At 39.9% G+C, this 23,416-nt stretch overlaps 1 protein-coding gene across 2 annotated transcripts in view; it reads left to right on the top strand.

Moving 5' to 3' along the window:
• LOC122551741 (kinesin heavy chain) overlaps nucleotides 1-23,416 on the top strand; it is a 206,067-nt gene that overhangs the window by 61,333 nt on the left and 121,318 nt on the right. For both annotated transcript variants that reach the window (XM_043694135.2, XM_087989247.1), the window contains exons 2-3: nucleotides 14,178-14,268; nucleotides 16,450-16,523. In XM_043694135.2, coding sequence (XP_043550070.1) covers nucleotides 14,178-14,268; nucleotides 16,450-16,523 — 165 coding nt within the window. The remainder of the gene's footprint in view (nucleotides 1-14,177; nucleotides 14,269-16,449; nucleotides 16,524-23,416) is intronic.

The following is a 23,416-nucleotide window of genomic DNA, read 5'->3' on the forward strand; positions in this document are numbered from 1 at the left end:
AGACAGGCAACAGGGATAATTCAGGAAATTACAGGATAATGAGGCTTAAGTAAGTGGTAGAGTAATTAATGGAGAAGATACTTAGAGATAGGATTTATTCACGTGGAAAACTATGGATTTATTAGTAATGAGCAGCATGGCTTTGAGCAGGGAACGTTGTGCCTTACTTGATTGAGTTTTTGATGAAGTGACAAAGATAATTGATGAGGGCAGGGGATATATGTTATCTAATTGGACTTTCGCAAGGCCTTTGACAATGTCCCTCTTGGCAGCTGATACAGAAGGTAAAGTCACGTGGGATTTGTGGTGAGCTTGTAAGATGGATTCAGAATCGTCTTAATCATGGAAGGTAAAGAGTAGCAGTGGGAAGGTGATTTTCTGACAGGAGATCTGTAACTAGTAGTGTCTCTGTAGGTCTTAGTGCTGAGACCTCTGTTACTTGTGGATCAGTGCTGAGACCTCTGTTATGTGTGATAGAAATAAAAGATTTGGAGGAGAATGTCGTGGCATGTTCAGTAACCTTGCAGATGACACAGAGATTGGAACAGCTGTGGGTAGTGAGGAGGATTGCCAGAGGATACAGCAGAATATAGATAGGCTGAAGATGGAGCGAAGAAATGGCAGGTGGAACTTGATCCCGGCAAATGTGAGATGTAGCATTTTGGGAGATCTAGTTCAAGAGGAAAGTGGGAGATCTAATTCAAGAGGTAAATGGCAGATCCCTCAGGAGCATCAGAATGCAGAGGATCAAGGCATAGGGATCCATGGTTCCCTGAAAATGACAAATCAAGTGGATAAGGTAGTCAAGGAGCATATAGCATGCTTGCTTCATCAGGCAGGGGATAAAATATGAAAATTGGCAAGTCACCTTACAGCGAGATAGGAGTTTAGTTAGGCCATGTTTGGAATATTGCATACAGTTCTGATCACCACATGACCAGTAGGAGTTGGAGGCTTTAAAGAGAGTACAGAAACTGCTTATCAAGATGCTGCCTGGTTTGGCCAGTATTAGTTAGGAGGAGAGATTGGACAAACCTGGTTTGTTTTCACTTCAACATCACTTGATGAGGGGGCGACGTGATTGAAGTTTACAAAATTATGAGAGGCATCGATAGTCTTTTCCCCAGGGTCGAAATGTCAGTTACTAGGGGACATCAATTTAAGATAGATGAGGGAAAGTTTAAAGGAAATGTGAGAAGCAAAGTCTTTACACAGAGGGTGATAAGTGCCTAAATGTGCTACCAGAGGATGTGTTGGAGGCAGATACAATAGCAACGTTTAAGAGGCATCTTGTCAGGTATATGAATAGTTAGGGAGTAGAAGGAATACAGACAGCATAAAAAGGTTTTTAGTTTATAAAAGCTTCATGTGTCAGTGCAGTCTTGGTGGGCTGAAGCTCTGTTCAGCTGCTATACTTCTCTTTGTTCTTTCTCTCCATTTATTCCTTTATGTTCTTCCTTTTTGTCCACTTACTGAGTGTTGTAAAATGCTTCTTGTATTAATAATCTTGTCATTGGAAAGAACTCTTACATATTTTAATTAAAATCCTCAGGCCATGACCCCTAGTTAACAATCCACTAATCCATGGATACTGTCACCTTGTTATAAATCCTCTGTAAAGCATCTGTAACATTTTTATGACATTGATTAATTAAACACTGAAGCTTCCCTACAAAAGTGCCTCTGAAAATAATCCTTGAAAGAATATGAATTTATTGTAGGATATCTAGGCATTATGTCGAACTTGTTCAAAAACCTGCAAGTTAGTTTGATCTCCATTATTAATTGGATAGCATACCAATCTTTGATAATTGAGCAATTACATGTAGGCTAATAGATGACAGTGTGTTTGGCTAATTTCAAATATAGATACCCTGTTTAGGGATGGTATGACACATCTTTGTAGCAAGTGGAACTTGAACCTTGGCCTTCTGGCCCAATGTTAGGGGCACTACCACTGTGCCACAAGAACCCTAAGTATAGATACAGACAGTTCTAATATAATGCGATCGTCTGTTCTCGTGTGATCTTGAATTAAAACAAAATCATGCAAAAACTACGCCATTTATACCAATGGGGTCGGAATCACGTTATAGGCAATACAGGTAAGGAAAGTTCACAATCTAGAAGTAAAGGTCTAAATTCTTCAATTGCATTAAAGCCAACTTGCGTTGAAGAAACATGTGTTGTAGCAGAACTGACTGTATTGTTAAACTACATACTTAGACCATTACAATACATGTTTGGAGCAGTTGAACCCGGACCTTATGGTCTCGAGGTAGGGGGGTGACTACTGTGCCACAAGAGCCCTGCTCAATAATAAACAGATACTGATGGCCAATAGTATCAGGGCTTGAATTTCAGTACATGCTGCATTTGACTTGTTCATGGTTCTTAGTAGTCAGCATAGGCTATGATGTCTTTAGGGCTAATTAGTGCACCTTGTGTAACAGGGTAATTAAATTAACTTTATTCTTATTATGAAATGTTTAAAATACTTGTAACAAATTGACTGGGACTCCCTTAGTGCCAGGGGTTTGGATACGGATTTGGATACAATTTATTAGGCGTGTCCAGGAGGGTATTTTGAAACAGTATGTAGATAGTCCAGCAAGGGAGGGTGTTATACTGGACCTGGTATTGGGAAATGGCAGTTGGAGTTTAATCCAAACAAATGCAAGGTGATGCATTTTGGAAGATCAAATTTGGGTATGAATTATACAATAAATGGCAAAACCCTTAAGAGCATTGATGTACAGAGGGATCTAAATGTACAGGTCCACAGATCCCTGAAAGTGACAGCACAGATAGATAAAGTGGTCAAAAAGGCATACATCAGGCTTACTCTCATTGGCTGGGGCATTGAATATAAAAATTGGCAAGTTATTTTACAGCTGTATAAAATTTTAGTTAGGTACATTTGGAATATTATGTACAGTTATGGTCACCACACTACAAAAAAGATTTGGACACTTTGGAGAGGCTTCAGGGAAGGTTTACCAGGATGTTCCCCAGTCTGGATGGTTTTAGTTGTTTGGAGAGTTTGGATAAACTTGGATTGTTTTCACTGGAAATGCAGAGGCTGAGGGCGACCTGATAGACATCTACAAAATTATGAGAGGCATAGATAGGATGGATAATGAGAAGCTTTCTCTCAGGGAGAAAGATCAACTACAAGAGGCACAGGTTCAGGGTGAGACAGGGAAAGTTTGGAGAAGAACTGTGGGGGGAGATGTGTTACACAGAGGTGGTGGGTGCCTGGAATGCACTGCCAGTGGAGGTGGTGGAAGCAGGCATGTTTGCAAAGTTGAAAACTTATCTTAATAAACACATGAACAGGAGGTGAACAAAGGATAGAAACAGCACAGGGGCAGAAAGTAGGGTCTAAGTGAGTGTTAGGAATTGGCGCAGGTTCGGGAGGCCAAAGGACCTGTTCCTGTGCTGTATTGTATTGTATAACAACCAATGGGAACCAATGACTACTTCACAGGTTAGTGGTCTGCTAATTCTTTTACTTTACCAATGCAAAAGTGATCATAATCCATAAGCCTGCACTGATTATAGCAAATATTATTGTGAAATTATTGTATGAATATGGAAAGTGTAACAGCTGTCCTAAGAATAGTTAATACAATGTCCTATTTAGATTAATTTTAACAAAGCAAATCAATCACTTTGCTATGTATATTTTATAAAATTGTAATTATTCTTAATTGTAGACTATCTAAAGTATGGGGAGGAAATCAGTTCAGTCTGATCTTATTACTTTTAAATTTTTTTGTATTCTGAGTGCCCATTTAAAAATGTCTAAAATCCAAAATAGCATAGTACATTGTGAATATTTTAAATTATCATTTAAAAAAATTCAAGATTAAAATTTAACTTACAACCTGTACATTCACTGCATGACATAAAATAAATATTTTTACAGCAAATGTCAACTTTCCCAATATAGACAGTTTAACAATCAAATTTGGTGTAAAACTGTTCTTTTAGGAAATATTTTGCAGGTTGCTCTGTCTGTATGGTAGTCACTGACTCAGAGTGAGAATCTGTATATGGAGCTTCTTTTTAATGTGGAGAGACTGTGCAGCTAGCACATGGATCTGGCTAATCAGAAACACTCCCAATGTTACCATCTTCCTTCGACATATCTGATGGATTTGCAGGTTGATTATTAACCTTTTTGGCCTCATAATTATGCACTTTCAGTAGCCATCAAGTGGCTGTTAAGTACCTCTGTACTTCTTTACCTCCTTTAAGGCTCATGTTTGCAAAATCAATCAGGGCACATTATTCCTCTATTATTCTAGGTATTGGGCACCAACATCTTGGGACATGTCATGGGCAGTAGCCACATATATCGGCATCCAACATGAACCAGCCTCTAAGAACCCTCACTGAACTACTCAGAGGACCATTCTGCAATTCAAGACAACATCATTCAAGACAACATCTTGGACTGAAGCAGCAATTAGAATTATAATACTGCATCAAAGACTCTTTAGCTCAGGGGCATGCACCCATGTCATGGACTGGACCAGGCTGCTTTTCTGGTCTCTTCATTTGTTCTTAGATAGCTCGCTTATTCTGAGCCATTCTGAATGTCCACAGCATCCCCACCTTGAATTGCCGTGCCTCAATAATTGTAATGAGCCAGAGAATATGAGTTCCCTGACTAGGGCTGTTATTCTGGTCCAGTTAGGGACCCCTAGCTAACTGATATAAACAGAAGTGTCAAAGGTTCTGTTCACTCTGAGAGCTGACTCTGAGGGAGCTGGATCAGTGTCAGAGGCTTTCCAAGTGTATATAAATGGTGACTTGGTGAGGGGATTTCGGCTTCTGTAGAGTTATTTTAATCTTGTCCTCTAACATATTGCCCCCTCAGTCAGAGATAGAGACTCCTATTACTGCTTCCTGATGAAGGGTTTTTGCCTGAAACGTCGGATTTTACTGCCTTCAGCATATATACTATCGTATTGTAGTTACTGTCAGTTCTGAAGACGTGTTAACTCGAAACATTAACTTTACTTTCTCTGCACAGATGCTGCCAGACCTGATGAGTTTTTCGAGCTTTGTTTGTCAGTTTCCGTTTCTGTTTTTGTTCCAAGAGGATAGTCTTTGCTCAGCGAATTCCTGGCGCATTAAGGAAAGGGCAACCTTTGATAGCACTCTGGGTCCTCTCCTGGGCATTCCTCCAGCTGCTTGAACTGCTGTACTCTTCCAGCACCACTAATCCAGAATCTGGTTTCCAGCATCTGCAGTCATTGTTTTTACTCCTATTACTGCTGCCTTGTCATGCTGTTTAGCCCAACTACAAAGCCAGGAAACTTGTCATAGTTATCAGCAGACTTCAAAAAAGTCAATAGGGATAGCATCTCATCTTCCACTTGCAGCCTTCAGGACTCACTATTGAATTCAATAACTTTAGAACTTGAATACCTCCTTCCATGTCCTTTACACATCCCACACTTCAGGCCCTGAGATGACTGCGACTATTTTCAGCACAGCCAACCCATTTGCACCTACTTATTGTCCCTATTATCTGCTTTTCTTTCTCCCTAGTTTACTGCCATCAATCCTTTGTCTCCATAACTCTCATTCTCTCTTCTTGGGCTCCATCTCCACCTGTCTTCCTCACACCTTCTCCCCACCCCGAACCCTGCCTTCAGCATATATACTATCGTATTGTAGTTACTGTCAGTTCTGAAGACGTGTTAACTCGAAACATTAACTTTACTTTCTCTGCACAGATGCTGCCAGACCTGATGAGTTTTTTGAGCTTTGTTTGTCAGTTTCCGTTTCTGTTTTTGTTCCAAGAGGATAGTCTTTGCTCAGGGAATTCCTGGCGCATTAAGGAAAGGGCAATATTTGATAGCACTCTGGGTCCTCTCCTGCATGGTCACATTCAGGATCTTCTTCTCAAAAGGGGTGAAGAATTGAATAGAGAGCAGCACACCTCCCATCTTGATTCCTTCTGCCTTATTGCGGGTTGTTTTCCTGCTGGAATGAGAGAGAGGGGCAGGCATTCTAGGAGCTGAAAGTGGGTGGCTCAACTATTATTATCGGTGAGACGATGCCTAGGTTAGTGATGTTAGGGTTTGGAGTGGGTAGCAGAGAGTGAGGAAAGATATTTCGGGCAACAATAAAAGATGGAGAGCAACAGTCTTGGTGTGGGATGCGTGCAGGAACAGAGATAGACTGAGTGTGAGGTATCTAAGAGAAGGTGGCAGCAGAATGGGGAAGATCTCCCTACAATGCCGGGCATTCCTCCAGATGCTCGGAACTGCTTTAATCCAGGTAGCAACCTTGGAACAGGCTACTATGGTCTGGTGTCATTGCTCCCACTGCTAATACGGGGGTAGGGTGGGGAGGAAATCCCACTTTGACACATCCAGCATAACAGCCGGGCACCAATTTTTCATTCCCCTGCCTCACTATCTACCATGACCAGGACAAATGTGAGGAATAATGCAGGACTGATCCAGACTAACAGTGCTTGCCCTGGTCCACATCATCCTTACAAAGATGAAATGGATGCGAGGGATGCCTGTAGATTCTGAGTTCGTCCATGAATAGCATGTGGTAAAGTGCAACAGAAATTAGCCAAGAGAGATGCCATTGGGAAGATTTTCTCCCTGACTCCCCTATCCAAACTCCTGATGAAGTGCATGAAATTTTCAATTTTCTGGTCAGATGTGAACATTTTATTCACAATCACTTTTTCCATGTGACAATACTGTGGTTTTCAGAGGTGCATTTTGTCCTTTTTTTTAAAAGAGGGGTTTTAAGACAGTGGCAACAAGCTGGCTATTTGAATCCAATAAAGTAAACAGAGAGGCCTTGGGTTTTTTTTATAAGTGGGAACAATAGAAGCAGCCTGAATGAGTGGGTCAAGCTCCCACATAATCACAATTTTTAGTTTTAGTTTTAGTTTTTCAGTGGCAGCAGTTGCTGGGATCTTGAAACTGGGTTTGGAAGCTGCAGTACATCTCTCTGTCTCAAATTTTCTCTTGATTTAATTTTCCTCTTGGACGAGAGAATTACTTGTGAGACCATCTATTTTACTGCATTTGCCTTTACAAGGGTGTGTTTATGGGTATTATTATATTGGAGCAGAAGTTAAATAATCTATAATCTTATTTAACTACAGTTAAATAATCTTATTTAACAGTAGTTAAATAATCTATAATTCTGTTAAATTTTCCAATAGAGTTAAGTTGTTCTAATTTCTTCTTTCCTTTGATGTACTTTAGCTATAGTGTATGAATAAAGTGTGTTTTGTTTCAAGATTGGTGGACTGACCAATCAGATTGCATCCAGAACACAACGTCTGGCACTTGCCTTGAAAATAAGAAAACGTTAGGGTCTAGGTTATCTTACTAATATATTTTGAGGGGGCTTGGTCTGGTCCACAACACCCAGATTGCATTGTTTAAAACTTCTTCAGCATAACGAGCATATAGATGTCATTACAGATGCTAAGTAGGTAAGTAACATCCAGTCTCAATATTTTAATTGTGTAATGCACAGTTGCAATCAAAATTGGAAGATATTGGAATATTCTGGAGAGCTTTAAAAGATGGCTTAGATATGTATTTAGAAGATGAGAAGGGAGACTTAAGAAAGATTAAATTATTATGATGAAATGTAATTCATGTAAAAGTTTTCTAAGAGATAATTTAACAAATTTGAGCACAGGATCTGTTCATGCAAAGTTATGACAACAGAGATTAGTAGCACATTTGCTAAAATAGCAAAACAAACTGTGAAAGAAAGAAGAACAAAACACAAATGATTGCTCATCAAATACATCAATAGAATCCAAGGTAGAATATCCCAGAGACAGCACAACTGGTCAATGCTGCAGCAGCATGCCTGCACATGAACAGAATTTGCCTTATTTAGGAGCACTTCACAAATAGAACAACCTTAACACTGAAAGTTTGTACATAATGTGTGGAATACAGACTGTGAACATAATTGTATTGAATCTAGTTACCTATTTTGAATATTAGAAGTAACTTTGGTTTGCAGACACTTAACAAACGTCAGCTACAATTTGAATATTGTGATGCATTTAATTATTGTTGTGCTTATGATTTAGATTCTGATTATTGTAAATAATCTGATGGCTATTATCAATATAATCACCAACACTCAACCTGTGATGGTGAATGTCATTTTATTATTACAGTAGTTACTTTGTGCACAACTCATTAATTGATGCTCTGGTAAGCAGGAGTTTGGTTACACTTCATTCATTGTTGTTATGCAGTTCTGCTGTTTACAGACCTCTTGATCAATGACAGATATGTTTTAGAGTGGATTATGTGTGATATTCAAAATAAGATCCTTTATCTGTTTGAAATTGGATAAATGATTGATAAATACCAACTCAATTTTCTTATGGGCGGTGAAAGAAACAGGCAAGTTCATGTGATTTCTTTATATAATTTGCATATTTAAATTCCAGAAGCAGTAATCTGCACATGTTTCATGAGATTTGCCACTTGTATTTCCTGTTGCTTTGTAGACAACATGACACAAAAACAATTTGCAGATAGTTATTTCTTTCAACTAGCTGGATATCGCTACTTGTTAATCCTGGACATGGTAAAGTTGTATTCATGCAGATTTCACCAGGCAATAAATTTATTAAAAAGTAAGATTTCAATGAACTGGCTACTTGTAAAGCTTTTGAAAAGTTTATTTCATTTAGTGATTCTCATCCAGTTTGCACCAGGGAAAGTCAACTGGTTTGTGTCTGTGCTTCTACCTGAATGTTATCTTGGCTGGGAAACTGATGATCAATTTTTAGAGCCAAATATTAAGGGTTTCCAAGGCATTTGCTACTTCTTGGTCATTTTTATTGGAACGTATTCATTGTGGTTCATACATGGTTCACTGTGAATGCATTCAACAAATGTGTCTTTAATCTTATTACCCAAGCCATTCTTGGAAATGGGAGATAAAGGGAGGAAAAAGCAGAAAATCTCACCATTTCCGTAAATGATTTTTTCTGTTAACTGAGATGCTAGTCTAGAACAGGTTCTTTGTTTTTCAATATCTACTTGGCAAATGCCTATTTAAAATAATTTCTGAAGTAATGTTCTGGTCCTTTCTCTGTCAAGGCAAAGTCAGGCAGATACAGGTAAACTTCTTATTCTCTAACCAGAATAAATTTAGGATTAAAAAACGGGTTCCTTTACATGATTGGGGTGTGTGGGGCCGGGAAGAGATTGTTTGAGTGCAAAATATGCATGAATATCTTTTCATCTGGTAGTTAGAATCACACAGTATGGTAGGGACTCTTTGGAACAAAGGCCTGTACTGCCGTGGACAAGAGCTTGCAATTAGTCCCATTCCTTAGTTTGGTCTGAATTGCCTTGCAGATGCAATTTTATTAAGTAGAGATTTGATTCCCTTTTGAAAGTTAATAATGAATCTGCTTCCATCATATTTTCTGGCAATTTGTTCCAGATCATCAAAATTTACTGTGTAAAAAAGATTTTCCTCATCACCTTCCCACCACCTCCTCAGTTATTTGTCAATTATTTTAACTCTGGTTACCATCTATTTGTCATTGGAAGCTTTTCAACATCTCTATCAGAGCTCCTGACAATTTTGAACATCTTCGTAAATTTCCCTTCCAAACACCTCTCCTAGGAAGTGCAATTCAAGTTTTAACCCTTCAATGCTGATACGATTCTGCTTAACCTTGTCTGAATTTTATCCACGACCTTTATGCTATTCCTAAAGTGTGGTGCCCAGAATTGGACACTACTTTCGCTAAAATTTAGCCCAAGGCTTATAAAGGTTCAGCGTTAATTTCTTTTGTTCTACTTTATGTCCCTATTTGAAAACCAGAAGATCCTCTTGCTTTGTTGATGACTTTTTCAGGTTGTCTTGCTTTCATTAAAGACTTGTGAGTGTGAATCCCAGGAAGTTCTGTTCATTCAGTCTCTTCAAAATTTTATCATTTACTTCCCACCTCTGGTCAATTTTCCTTCCTAAATTGAATCACTTGCGTTTTTTTGCATTAAATTTAATCTGCCATATGCTGTCCATTTCATTGATTTATCTATGCACTCCTTGCATTCTGTTATAATCTCATTCATTACTACTTTTCCAAAGGTGGTGCCGCCTCCAAACTTTGTAATTATGATCTCTACGTTAGAGTCCTGATTATCTCATAGAGTTGTGCGTGCTTGACCCACGATTGCTTTTTTCAGATGACCTTATTTAGCACGTGCTTATCATGGAATTGGCAGCGACTTACAGATGATACAGATAAATAATACTCAATCTGCCTTAATGTGTTAATCATGAAATAGTTGCAATGAATATAAATGTTTCAACTTTAATTAATTTTTTAAATCAGATATGCGTATTTTGATTGAAACTCCGTTTCATCTGGCTTATTTCTGAGAAGTAATCATTTTTAATGTGCCATAGGCAGAGATATTTTTATCTGCATGGCTATGCGAAACTACCTGTTTACACTTGGGAATTTGATTGACATAGCCTGCTGTGTTCAGAGCAGAATACAAAACAGGATCAAATCTATCCTGTCCACATTTACTTGCCTTGTGCATTACATCCCCTGTTAAGCCTTGTGAAACAACATACTGTACAAACAAATAATGAAGCTTTCTACAGTGGTTTGTGTCAAAGCATTTACAAGGCACTGAATAGGAAGGAGAGCTGAATGCTGTTTTCTTCATGTCATTTGCTTATGATGTGAAGTGTCTAGAATAATTTATGTTCTCTGCATTGCGTGTTATCAAGTATTATTTCATTAAGATGATGCATTTTAAACATTTTATTCACAAAGGGCAGCAAATGTGTAATTAATTTTTCACATTGTGCAAGGTTGATTTAACAATATAGTTTCACGTCAGCACATAGCAATATCATTAGTGGTGTAAATGAAAATGATGAGGCGATTTTGAAAGATTCACTAATTTAACTGGCATGGGATTTTGGGCAATTTGATGGATTTAGAAATCTCCTCATTTCCAAGGCAGCTTTGTTGGTGTAAATATACTGGAGGGAGACCAGGGTAACCAGCACTTGTGCAGTGTTCAGTGTGTTTGTGATCAGGCAACTGCAGTATTTTGAGCATTGCAGATTACCTGGAAGCGTTTCAAAAATACAGCCTCCATTCTGACTTTGTACTTTGCAGCTAGAGGCTTAACTGCTGATGGGGTAATTCATAGTGGGTTTCTTTTTGAACAGTACAGATATTTAATTTGGCTTTTCCAAAAAGTGATTACGCTTTTGTTTCGTCATGCACATTTTATTTTGGTGATTAGGTTGTTTATAGGAAGGGTTGAATGTGGCATTAGATAATTATGCAGATACTTTTTTGTATTGTATGGCTATGTAACATTTGGTTGCTGCTCTTTTTTTTATGCAAACAGTTCTCTATTACAGAATTCAGTAGTTTTAGGATGTGTAATTATCATCCTGGGTTATATCTGCATAAGATTAAAATTATCTTGATCAAAAATGAAAAAACAACAAGGAATTTGCTTTCAAAGCATAACACTATATTGTCCTGGCTGTCCCATCAATAACTCCCTTGAAATCTAGCTTCGATCAAAATCGAGCAAAAACAGAAAACTTGGAGCTCTTAGCTGTTCTTCTGCATAAACGTGATTGTGTTGCCTTGTGCAAAACGTTTCCAGCCTATTCTATGTAACTTCTACCCTCATTCCCTGCCCACTCCCTCTTCAATGCCTAAGCAACTGGATCTGATGTAAAATTTTTGAGGATGTCTTTTGTCTTTTTACTACTTGTCCACTGTGGACAATTATAAGATCCCTTACCCTTGTCATTGTGTATCAGTCTCGGACAAGTTGAAGAGTGTATTCAGTGCTTGCTGGTATGGGAAATGTAAGTGTCAGATTGGTGCAGAATTTTCTATTGAGGCTGGGGCGAGGACTCATTTTGACCTACATCCTGTGCAGAGTATAAGAGAGATTATTACAAATACTGTCTAATAATGCCGTTCTTTACAGCAAGAAAAAAATCAGGTTGGCGCATTTCAACTCAACCCCTGTCAAATTTATCTTAAGACAGCACTGGGTTAAACACTACACCTGCAACAAGTATGTGTGCAAGTTAAAGTTATTGGCCATTAAGTATATTCAAGACTGAGGTAGACAGATTTTTAAATAGCAAGGGAATCAAGGGTTGTAGACATAAGGATGGGAAGTGGAGTAGAGGATTATTAGATCAGTCACAACCTTATTGAATAGCTGAGCTGACACTATCAGTTGAATGATGGATTTCTGCTCCTACACCTTGTGGTTAATTAGAAGCAAAATATTGCAGTTCCTAAAAGAAAAACAGGAAGTGCTGGGGAAACCTAGCAGATCCGGCTGTAACCTGGAGAGAGAATCAGAGTTACTGTTTTGAGTCCAATGACTTCTTCTCTCGCCACCAAATGTTGCTGTATTTTTTTGATTTTCCACACCTTTGTTTTCATTTATGCACAAGTTTAGATTGAAATTCATGTGTATAACTAATCAGAAATCATGTGGGTATGATGACATTAGTCAGTATGACACCAATATTTTAAATGCTATCTCAGATTGTATTGTAGATACCGAAATTAATGAAGGTCATAAATGATGTGCATAGAACAAAGAACAATAGAGCACTGGAACAGGCTGTTCGGCCTGCCAAACCTGCACCGACACACGACATCTTTCAAAGTTAAAAACCTTTTGTCTCTTTGTAGTTCATACCCCTCTTTTTGTTGCCTATTCATGTATCTGCCAAGGTGACGCTCAAACATTGCTGTTGTATCTGCTTCCACCACCTCCACTGGCAACCCATTTCAGGGACTTACTACTCACTGTGTTTAAAAAAAACAACCTGCCTCTCACATCTCTATTAAATTTACCTCCTTTTAGCTTAAACCTATGCCATCTAATAATTGACATTTCTACCCTGGGGAAAACGATTCTAACGATTCTGTATCCATACTTCTCATAATTTTGTAAACCTTTTTCAGGTCGCCTTCTCCTTTTGACATTCAAGTGAAAACAAACCAAGTTTGTTCAATCTCCCCCATAGCTAATAACCTCCAGACCAGACAACATCCTGGTGAACCATTTCTGTACCTCCTGCAAAGCCCCCACATCCTTCTGGTAGTATGGTGACCAGGACTGTATGCAGTATTCCACATGTGACCTAACATAAGTTGTATGCAGCTATAACAAGATTTGACAATTTTTATACTCTGAAATTTACATGCCCCAATGAAGGCAAGCATGCCAAATGCTTTTTTTTAACCATGTCTACTTGTGTTGTCACTTCCAAGTAACTGTGGACTTGTAAACCTAGATCCTGCTGTATGTTAATGCTTCTAAGGGCTTTACCATTTCCTGTACACTTCCCTCCTGCATAGGTCCTTCCAAAATGCATCATCATGCATTTGTCTGGATTAAATTCCAATTGCCATCTCTCTTACCAAGTCTCTAGCCTATCTATATCCTACTGTTTCCTCGAGCAATCCTCTTCAGTATTTGCAGCTCCCCCAATCTTTGTGCCATCTGCAAACTTATTAATTGCAATACATAAATTCTCCTCCAAATCATTTATATATATGAGTACCAGCACTGATCCCTGCAGAACACCACTGGTTGCAGATCTCCAGTCTGTGAAGTACCCCTCCATGGCTACACTCTGTCTTCTATGACTAAGCCAGTTCTGTATCCATCTTACCAGCTCACCACAGATACTATTTGACTTCACCCTGTGTATCAGTCTGGCATGACGGACCTTGTGAAAGGCTTTGCTAAAGTCCATGTAGACAGCATCTACTGCCCTGCTGTCAATCATCTTTGTCACTTCCTTAAAAAACTCAATAAAGTTTGCATGACACAACCTCCCTGCAAAGTCATGCTGCCTATCGCTATTTAGTCCATATTTTTCTAAATGTCGGTAATTTAAGAAATTTTGAAAAATCATGGATGCTCTGTGGATGTAATGGATATTTTCATACAATGTTTTTTCGACTGTTCAACCAGGCTCACCAATGAATGTGGATTTGCATCATTTTCAGAGTTAGATAGGAAGTGTCAGTCAATAAATATTATGCTTGAACACCTTTGTTTTTCAGAATTTCTAAAATGTGAACTTCTTTCCTTCTCTTCTTCCAGCATGGAAAACCTTTTGTGTTTGACAAAGTGTTTTCTCCAAACACGACCCAGGAGCAAGTTTACAATGCGTGTGCAAAACAGATTGTTAAAGGTAAATCTTACAGATTTTTGCCTCCAATCCACTGAAACAAAGTCAATTTATGGAGTAGGGAGAGGGAATTATGAGGAATACTTGACCACTTTGCCAAATCTAGAGTTTGAGCCAGAAATCTCAAGTTCCAAGCTTCCACCGAAATTATATGCTAATATTTCCCTTTTCATTTGAGCACATTGTCTTGCACAAGGTAATGGGCACCAGTAAATATTCTAAGCTACTTTTGAAAAGACATTCAAAATGTATAAGTAAGTGAGATAGCCTTGTTAAGAGGTTTTTAATTAGTAATGAGATAAAGGGTTTTGGGGAGCAGGCAGGAAAGTGGAATTGAGGCCAGGCTGAGATCAGCCATGGTCAAATTAAATGGTGCAGCAGGCTTGATGGGCTGAATTGCCTACTCATGCTCCTGCTTCTTAAAATAAAGAGTGATATAAGAACAAAAGTGAGAAAGTATCTTGATTTAGAAGAGCAGAAAGTAGAATCAGTTTGGGTAGGGATTAGAACTAATAAGAGGAAGGACTGGGCCATGTGCATGATTATATGCAGCTTCTAGCAAGCATAAAATGTGAAAGTTAAATATTGAACTTTATAAGTTTATAGACATTAGAGGTGAGTTGGCTAGGATGGACTGGGATATTAGATTAAGATGTATGATGGATGAGCAACGGGAATATTACATAATTCTAATGTCAGTACTTTTCATTAATGCATTTAAGAAGCCAATGGGAAAACCGATATAATCATGGCTAACTAAGAAGGCTAATAATTGTGTTAGGTTGAAGGAAAAGACTTATTAAATTGAGAAGAGCAAAAGTAAGCCTAAGGATTTTGGAAAACTTTTGATAAAAAAGCAAGAATAAGGAGGAAGAAACTAGAATGTGAAGAAGCAAAAACATGAAACAGATTGAAAGAGTTCTTGCACATAAAAAGGAGAGTAGTGAAAATAGTTATTGCTAATTTAGAAGCTGAGATAGAACTTGTAATGGAGAATAAGGAATTGGCAGTAATGCAGAGCAAATAAACATACCAGACGTAGTGGGGATCTGAGGCGATAATGAGATTGAGCAATTAATTAATACAAGGTTTTGAAAAATAAATTCCAGGCAACATAGATGGGATGGAAAATTGTCCAATCCCCTTACCCTGATGGGTTATATCCTAGCATGTTAAAAGATGTTTCTGCAGAGGTAGTGATTACCCTGGTTGTGATTTTCCCTAGATTTGGGAAACAGCAGATAGGTAAATACTAAATCAAACATCCCTAATGAAAGGAACAAATAAAAGAACTATTAGCCTGACATCAGTGTTTTGGTAAAAAAAGATGGAATCTATTATTAAAGAGTTAACGATGTGATTTACAAAATCACTCTGATAAGGCAGTGTCAACATGAAGTTTTCTTGAATTTCATGGTTTCACGAAGGTGAAATCATGTTTGATAATTTTATACGAACATTTTGAGGAGGTTACGAGCAAATAGGTAAAAGGGTGCTTATCGATGCCAGTTTTTGCTAAAAGCACTATGCTATAAGTTGCTGGAGGAATGGAACACAATTTCCACTTTGGCAATTTACTAGCCTTCTGGTCTAAATATTGAGTTCAACAATTTCAGACCATGAAGACTGTCCTCCATTTGATATTCTCCATCCTGCCACAGTGCTTCTTCTCATGGTTTTGCTAACTGCGAGTTGACTTTTATTCTGCTATTAACACCCATTGACACTCTCTTTGCTTTTTGTTTAATGCTGTCATGTAAGTCACACACACAATATTATTTGCTGCATCTGATAATTAGCTATTGAATGATGTTGAAAGGTTTGATTCATCTAATGTTCTTCAAGAAAAGTCATATTTAGTTTGCCCAAGATGGACCACTATTCAAAATATTTAATAATTTACAAATATGTCTCACAATCAGGTAAATATTTAATAATTCAAAATAAATTTTGTAAATTTAAAGCAAGATTTGTAGCATCTTGTCATGTATCCTAGATGCCTCAAAGTGCATAACCTGCAATGCCATACTTCTGAAGTGGAGTGACATTTATTGTGTGTAGGCAGATTATGTTTTATCTTGGAAGTGTAATTTAGCACTCATACATGATTTGAACAAGTTCATGTTAAACTTTATACTTATATTTTTGCATTTTCAATCATACTAATATGTCATTCTTTTTCAGATGTGCTTGATGGTTACAATGGAACTATTTTTGCTTATGGTCAAACATCCTCTGGCAAAACGCACACTATGGAGGTAAATAGTTGATTTGCGTTTTAATGTGTGTTTCTAAAAGCAGAAAATATCCATTCTGGGAAATATTTTGCAACAATAATCAAACCAATTGAAAGTGAACAAAACTGATCTAATTCTCACCTTTTCCTCCTATCTGCGCAAATGTTATCTGGTTGATCCTTGAACACATTTACTGATTTCTTCAGCAGCCTTTCCCATTATTTGTTCAGCATCATATCTGTAACTAGAAAGATATCAACATGGGAGCATAGATTGTGTAGTTTTATTATTCCTGCTGATTCACACTTTGATTAAATAATATTAGTTCTCACTTCACAAAAGAAGACACAAATAGCAATCTAAAATGTACAGGATCTCAGGATCTAATGGGAAGGAGGAATTAGTATTGGGAAACTAACAGGAGTAAATACTTGGGGCCCAGTAACCTTCATTCAGAGTTCTTAAGGAATTAACCCGCGAAATAGTAGATGAGTTCGTGGTCACCTGCAAATGCTATAGACTCTGATACAGCACCCATGGATTGGAGGATAGCTGCTGTAACCCTGCTATTTTAGCTGGGATGGCGAGAGAAAACAGTGACTGGTTAGTTTGGCAGTGGTTATGGGAAATATGCTAGCCTCCATTATAAATAATGTAATAACAGAGCACTTGGAATATAGTGATAGAATCGGACAGAGTCAAAATGGATTTCTGAAGGGGAAGTCATGCTTGCCAAATGTGCTGGATTTTTTTGACAATGAAGAAATAGAGTGGATAAGGGGGAGCCAGTGTTTGTGGTTGACTTGAGTTTACAGAAAGCTTTTGATAAGGTCCCACATAAGAGATCAGCATTCAGAATTAAAGCTCATGCGACTGAAGATAGTGTCCTGATGACAGGAAACAAAAAGTAGGAATAAAGGGATCTTTTTCCTAGTAGCAGGCAGTGACTAGTGGGGTGCCACAGGGATTGGTGTTTGAACCCCAGCTGTTCACAACATATATGAAAAATTTATATGAGCTAACTTTGTGTCATATCTTCAAATTTGTAGATGACACAGAGCTGGGTGGGAGGCTGTGCTGTGAGGGGGATGCAGAGAAGCTACAGCAATGAGGACATTTTAAGTCAGTGGGCAATACATGGTAGGTGCGGTTTAATGTAGGTAATGTGAGGTTTTCCACTTTGTTAGCAAAAACAGCAGACAGATTATTATTGAAAGGGCGAGGTTTAATAAGTAAATATACAGGTGCTGTAAGCAGTGAAGAAAGCAAATGGTATGTTGGCATCCATAGCGAGAGGAATCAAGTACAGGGACAGAGATGTCTTGCCGCAGCTGTAGAGGGCATTGATAAGACCACTACTGGAGTATCTTCTGCAGTATTGGTCTCATAATCTGAGGAAGGATGCTCTGGCTGTTGAGGGAAAACAAAGAAGGTTTACCAGATTCTGGATTAGAGTGGTGCTGGAAAAGCACAGCAGTTCAGGCAGCATCAGAGGAGCAGGACAATCAACGTTTTGGGCAAAAACACTTCATCAGGAATAGAGGCAGAGTGCCTACAGGGTGGAGAGATAAATGAGAGGAGGGTGGGGGTGGGGAGAAAGTAGCATAGAGTACAATAATTGAATGGGGGTGGGGATGAAGGTGATAGGTCAGAGAGGAGGGTGGAGTGGATAGGTGGAAAGGAAGATAGGCAGGTAGGATACGTCACAGGGACAGTGCTGAGCTGAAAGTTTGGAACTGGGGTGAGGTGGGGGAAGGGGAAATGAGGAAACTGGTGAAGTCCACATTGATGCCCTGGGGTTGAAGTGTTCCGAGGCGGAAGATGAGGTGTTCTTCCTCCAGGCGTCAGGTGGTGAGGGAGTGGCGGTGAAGGAGGCCCTGGACCTCCTTGTCCTCGGCAGAGTGGGAGGGGGAGTTGAAATGTTGGGCCATAGGGCGGTGTGGTTGATTGGTGCAAGTGTCCCAGAGATGTTCCCTAAAGCGCTCTGCTAGGAGGCATCCAGTCTCCCCAATGTAGAGGAGACCGCATCGGGAGCAACAGATACAATAAATGATATTGGTGGATGTGCAGGTAAAACTTTGATGGATGTGGAAGGCTCCTTTGGGGTCTTGGATGGAGGTGAGGGAGGAGGTGTGGGCGCAGGTTTTGCAATTCCTGCGGTGGCAGGGGAAGGTGCCAGGACGGGAGGGTGGGTTGTTGGGGGGCGTGGACCTGACGGAGGGAACGGTCTTTGCGGAAGGTGGAAAGGGGTGGGGAGGGAAATATATCCCTGGTGGTGGGATCTGTTTGGAGGTGGTGGAAATGTCGTCGGATGATTTGGTTTATGTGAAGGTTGGTAGGGTGGAAGGTGAGCACCAGGGGCGTTCTGTCCTTGTTACGGTTGGAGGGGTGGAGTCTGAGGGCGGAGGTGTGGGATGTGGACGAGATGCGTTGGAGGGCACCTTTAACCACGTGGGAAGGGAAATTGCAGTCTCTAAAGAAGGAGGCCATCTGGTGTGTTCTGTGGTGGAACTGGTCCTCCTGGCAGCAGATACGGCGGCGGAATTGGGAATACGGGATGACATTTTTGCAGGAGGTACAGTGGGAAGAGGTGTAATCCAGGTAGCTGTGGGAATCAGTGGGTTTGTAAAAAATGTTGTTGTCAAGTCGGTCGTCATTAATGGAGATGGAGAGGTCCAGGAAGGAGAGGGAGATGTCAGAGAAGGTCCAGGTAAATTTAAGGTCAGGCTGGAATGTGTTGGTGAAGTTGATGAATTGCTCAACCTGCTCACGGGAGTGCGAGGTGGCGCCAATGCAGTCATCAATATAGCGGAGGAAGAGATAGGGAGTGGTACCAGTGTAACTACAGAAGATGGACTGTTTTACATAGCCAACAAAGTGACAGGCATAGCTGGGGCCCATACAGGTGCCCATGGCTACCCCTTTGGTCTGGAGGAAGTGGGAGGATTCGAAGGAGAAATTGTTAAGGGTGAGGACCAGTTCGGCCAAATGAATGAGAGTGTCGGCCAAATGAATGAGAGGGTACTGTTGGGGACGTTGGGAGAGGAAGAAACAGAGGGCTTGGAGGCCCTGGTCATGGCGGATGGAGGTGTAGAGGGATTGGATATCCATGGTGAAGATGAGGCATGGGGGGCCGGGGAAACGGAAGTCTTGGAGGAGGTGGAGGGCATGGTTGATGTCTCGAACATATGTGGGGAGTTCCTGGACTAGGAGGGATAAGACAGTGTTGAGGTAGGTAGAGATGATTTCAGTGGGGCAGGAGCATGCTGAGACAATGGGTCGGCGAGGGTGGTCAGGCTTGTGGATCTTGGGAAGGAGGTAGAACTGGGCAGTGTGGTGTTCCCGGACTATGAGGTTGGAAGCTGTGGTTGGGAGATCTCCTGATGTGATGAGGTTGTGTATGGTGTGGGAGATAATGGTTTGGTGATGGGGGGGTGGGGTCATGGTCGAGGGGGCGGGCGGAGGAGGTGTCTCGAGTTGGCGTCTGGCTTCAGCGGTGTAGGGGTCAGTACGCCAAACTACCAATGCACCCCCTTTATCTGCTGGTTTGATGGTGAGGTCAGGATTGGAGCAGAGGGAGTGGAGGGCTGCGTGTTGTGAGGGTGAGAGGTTGGAGTAGGGGAGGAGGGTAGACAGGTTGAGGCAGTTAATGTCCCGGCAGCAGTTGGAAATGAAGAGGTCGAGGGCAGGTAATAGGCCAGCGCGGTGTGTCCAGGTGGATGCAGTGTGTTGGAGGTGGGCGAAGGGGTCCTCGGAAGGTGGGCAGGAGTCCTGATTATAAAAGTAAGCTCAGAGGTAAGAAGGTTTACCAGACTGATCCCTGGAATAGAGGGACATATGAGGAGAGACTGGATCAGTTAGGATTATATTTACTGGTGTTTAAAGAATGAGGGGGACCCTCATAGAATCCTGTAAAATTCTAACAGGATGAGTGGAAATTGCTGAACCAGGGGTCACAGACCAACAACAAGGGGTAGGCCTTTTAGGACCCAGATGAGGAGAAATGTATTTACCAAGAGAGTGGTGAGACCGTGGAATGCTCTACAACAGGAATCTGTTGAGGCCAGAATATTGAAGACTTTGAAGAAAGTTGTAGATATAGTTCTTGGGACTAAAAGAATCAAAGGACACAGCAAGAATAGGGTTTTGAGTTAGATGATCAGTCATGATCACATTGTCAAAAATTACATGACACTAGGTTATAATCCAACAAGTTTATTTGAAACTGCAAGTGTTCGGAGCTGTTGGACTAAAACCCGATGTCCTGTGATTTTTTACTTTGTCCACCCCAGTCCAACACTGGCACCTCCACATCATGATTATATTGAATGGTGGAGTAGTCTCAAAGGGCTGAATAGTCTAATTCTGCTCCTGTATTCTCTGTTCCTATTTTGCTCAAAGTAACTGTTTTCTGAATGCCTCATAATTAGGATAATCCAACAGCTGTGCCTCAGTACATTGGACTGTGTTACTGCTCATTACCATTTATTTATATTTGATAATCATAGTATAACCTTTAGCTTTTCTTGATGGACATCCCTCAGTTATTGTTACACTTTGACAAAATGGCCAATTTTGTTCACTTAGTTATTGTAGCAACTCATGAATTTTCAGGACAAAATCTAATTCTGTATTTGATACTAAACTAAGGCCATGATACCAGACAGTTCACCTGGAGTTCATGGTTTCCATTCTGAGCTGCCACCTTTTCAATAGCACTTCCTTCACAACAGAAACATAGCTGTGGTTGGGAAATCAGCCAAATCCACATCCTACTTCTCGATGGTGGGCTGTTTTTGAACTCCCTCTGTAATCCATTTTCAAACTTAATTTCATTTTGATTTTAATTTCACTGTGAGATTTAAAAAAAAATCTTCTATGCATGACAGTTTGAAACTAGAATTTATTTAAAGCCGACTGTGTCCCTCTTGACCCTTATTATAAATTCATAGATGGATCCGAGCAGATGGCATGGTTGTTTTGTTTTACAGCTTGGTATTAATTAAATTGTGAATTGCCATCGCACTTAACGGAACTTGAGGTTCAGGAAATAATTCTCTGAACCAATTTTCCAATGGTCTTCTTGATGCTGATGTTATTAAGTAATCTCCAAGTCTGATTCCAATGCAATACATTAGAATGAGTACATGAATTATAATGAAGGGAATGTTAGACTTCTTCAGAATGAAAGAGAAGCTTAACATCTGCTTTTCACGAGGGCAGTTTGGGTTTTTTACTATTTTTTGGTGTTCTTTCTTTGTATTGCTTTGAATTGTATTGTTTTGTATTTGCTGTAATATTAAAAAATCTATTTTTCAATAAAATACATTTTAGAAAAAGAATATCTGCTTTCAGTGACTGCAGATGTTGCTTTAGATCTTGATGGGCATATGTGACAAAATTTACGTTTCATGCAAAATATTACGGGATGAATCATTTGAATTATTGATTTCAGAGTATTTGGACTGAATTTCTGCTGCACCCCAAGTTGTGGTATGACAAAGCAATATTTGTCATTGTTTGCTCTTTGTTACCAAGCAGTTTGTCAGCCAGATGGCAATTGAATTTTTTTCTGGGGCAATGCATTAACATTGATTGATTCAATAGGTATATTGACTGCATGGTGTGCTACTAAACTACATGGTCCTCATGCAATTTATTAAATACTTGCCGTCAAGGACCTACGGGAAGCGAGCAATGCAATTGCTGTGCCTCTGCTGTGCAATGATCTTTGCATCCTCACTCTCCATGGGAGTAGTACCGGATGATTGGAGAGAGGCGAATGTTCTTCCTCTGTTCAAGAAAGGGAATAGGAAAATGCCTGGGAATTACAGACCCCTCAGTCTTATGTAAATGGAAAGCAAGGTACTGGAAGGGATTCTGAGAGATAGGATTTATGACTATTTGGAAAAAACATTTGTTTGATTAAAGAGAGTCAGCATGACTTTGTGAGGGGCAGGTCATGCCTCACAAGCCTTATTGAGTTCTTTAAGGATGTGACTAGACAAGTTGATGAAGGCCGAGCAGTGAATGTGGTGTATATGGATTTCAGTAAGACGTTTGATAAGGTTCCCCACAGTAGGCTCATTCAGAAAGTTAGGAGGTATGGGATACAGGGAGATTTGGCTGTCTGGATACAGATTTGGCTGGCTGAAAGAAGACAGCAAGTGGTAGTGGATGGAAAGTATTCCACCTGGAGGTCGGTGACCAGTGGTGTCCCACAGGGATCTGTTCTTGGGCCTCTCTCTTTGTAGTTTTTATAAATGACTGGGATGAAGAAGTGGAAGGGTGTGTTAGTAAGTTTGCTAATGACACAAAGATCAGTGGCATTGTAGGTAGTGTCGAGAGCTGTTGCAGGCTACAACAAGACATTGACAGGATGCAGAGCTGGGCTGAGAAGTGGCAGATGGAGTTCAACCTGGATAAGTGTGAAGTGATTCATTTTGGAAGGTTGAATTTGAATGCTGAAGACAGGGTTAAAGACAGGATTCTTGGCAGTGTAGAGGAAAAGAGGGATCTTGGGGTCCACGTACATAAATCCCTCAAAGTTACTACCCAAACTAATTGGGTTGTTAAGAAGGTATGTGGTGTTTTGGCTTTCATTAACAGGTGGATTGAGTTTAAGAGTTGCAAGAGTTAGAATATTGTGTCCAGTTCTGGTCACCTCATTATAGGAAGGATGTAGTTGCTTTAGAGAGAATGCATAGTATGCTTCCTGGATTGGAGGGCTTGTCTTATGAAGAGAGGTTGAGTGAGCTAGAGATTTTCACACTGGAGAGAAGAAGGAAGAGAGGTGACTTGATAGAGGTATAAATGGCAGAAATGGCAATCACAAAGAGTCATAATTTTAAGGTGATTGGAGGAAGGTAAAGGGGAGATGTCAGAGGTACGTTCTTTATGCAGAGAGTGGTGGA

This window comes from Chiloscyllium plagiosum, unplaced genomic scaffold (assembly GCF_037043375.1).
Source record: "Chiloscyllium plagiosum isolate Xiang-an unplaced genomic scaffold, Cpla_swu_hap1 HiC_scaffold_7, whole genome shotgun sequence".
Taxonomy (NCBI): domain Eukaryota; kingdom Metazoa; phylum Chordata; class Chondrichthyes; order Orectolobiformes; family Hemiscylliidae; genus Chiloscyllium; species Chiloscyllium plagiosum.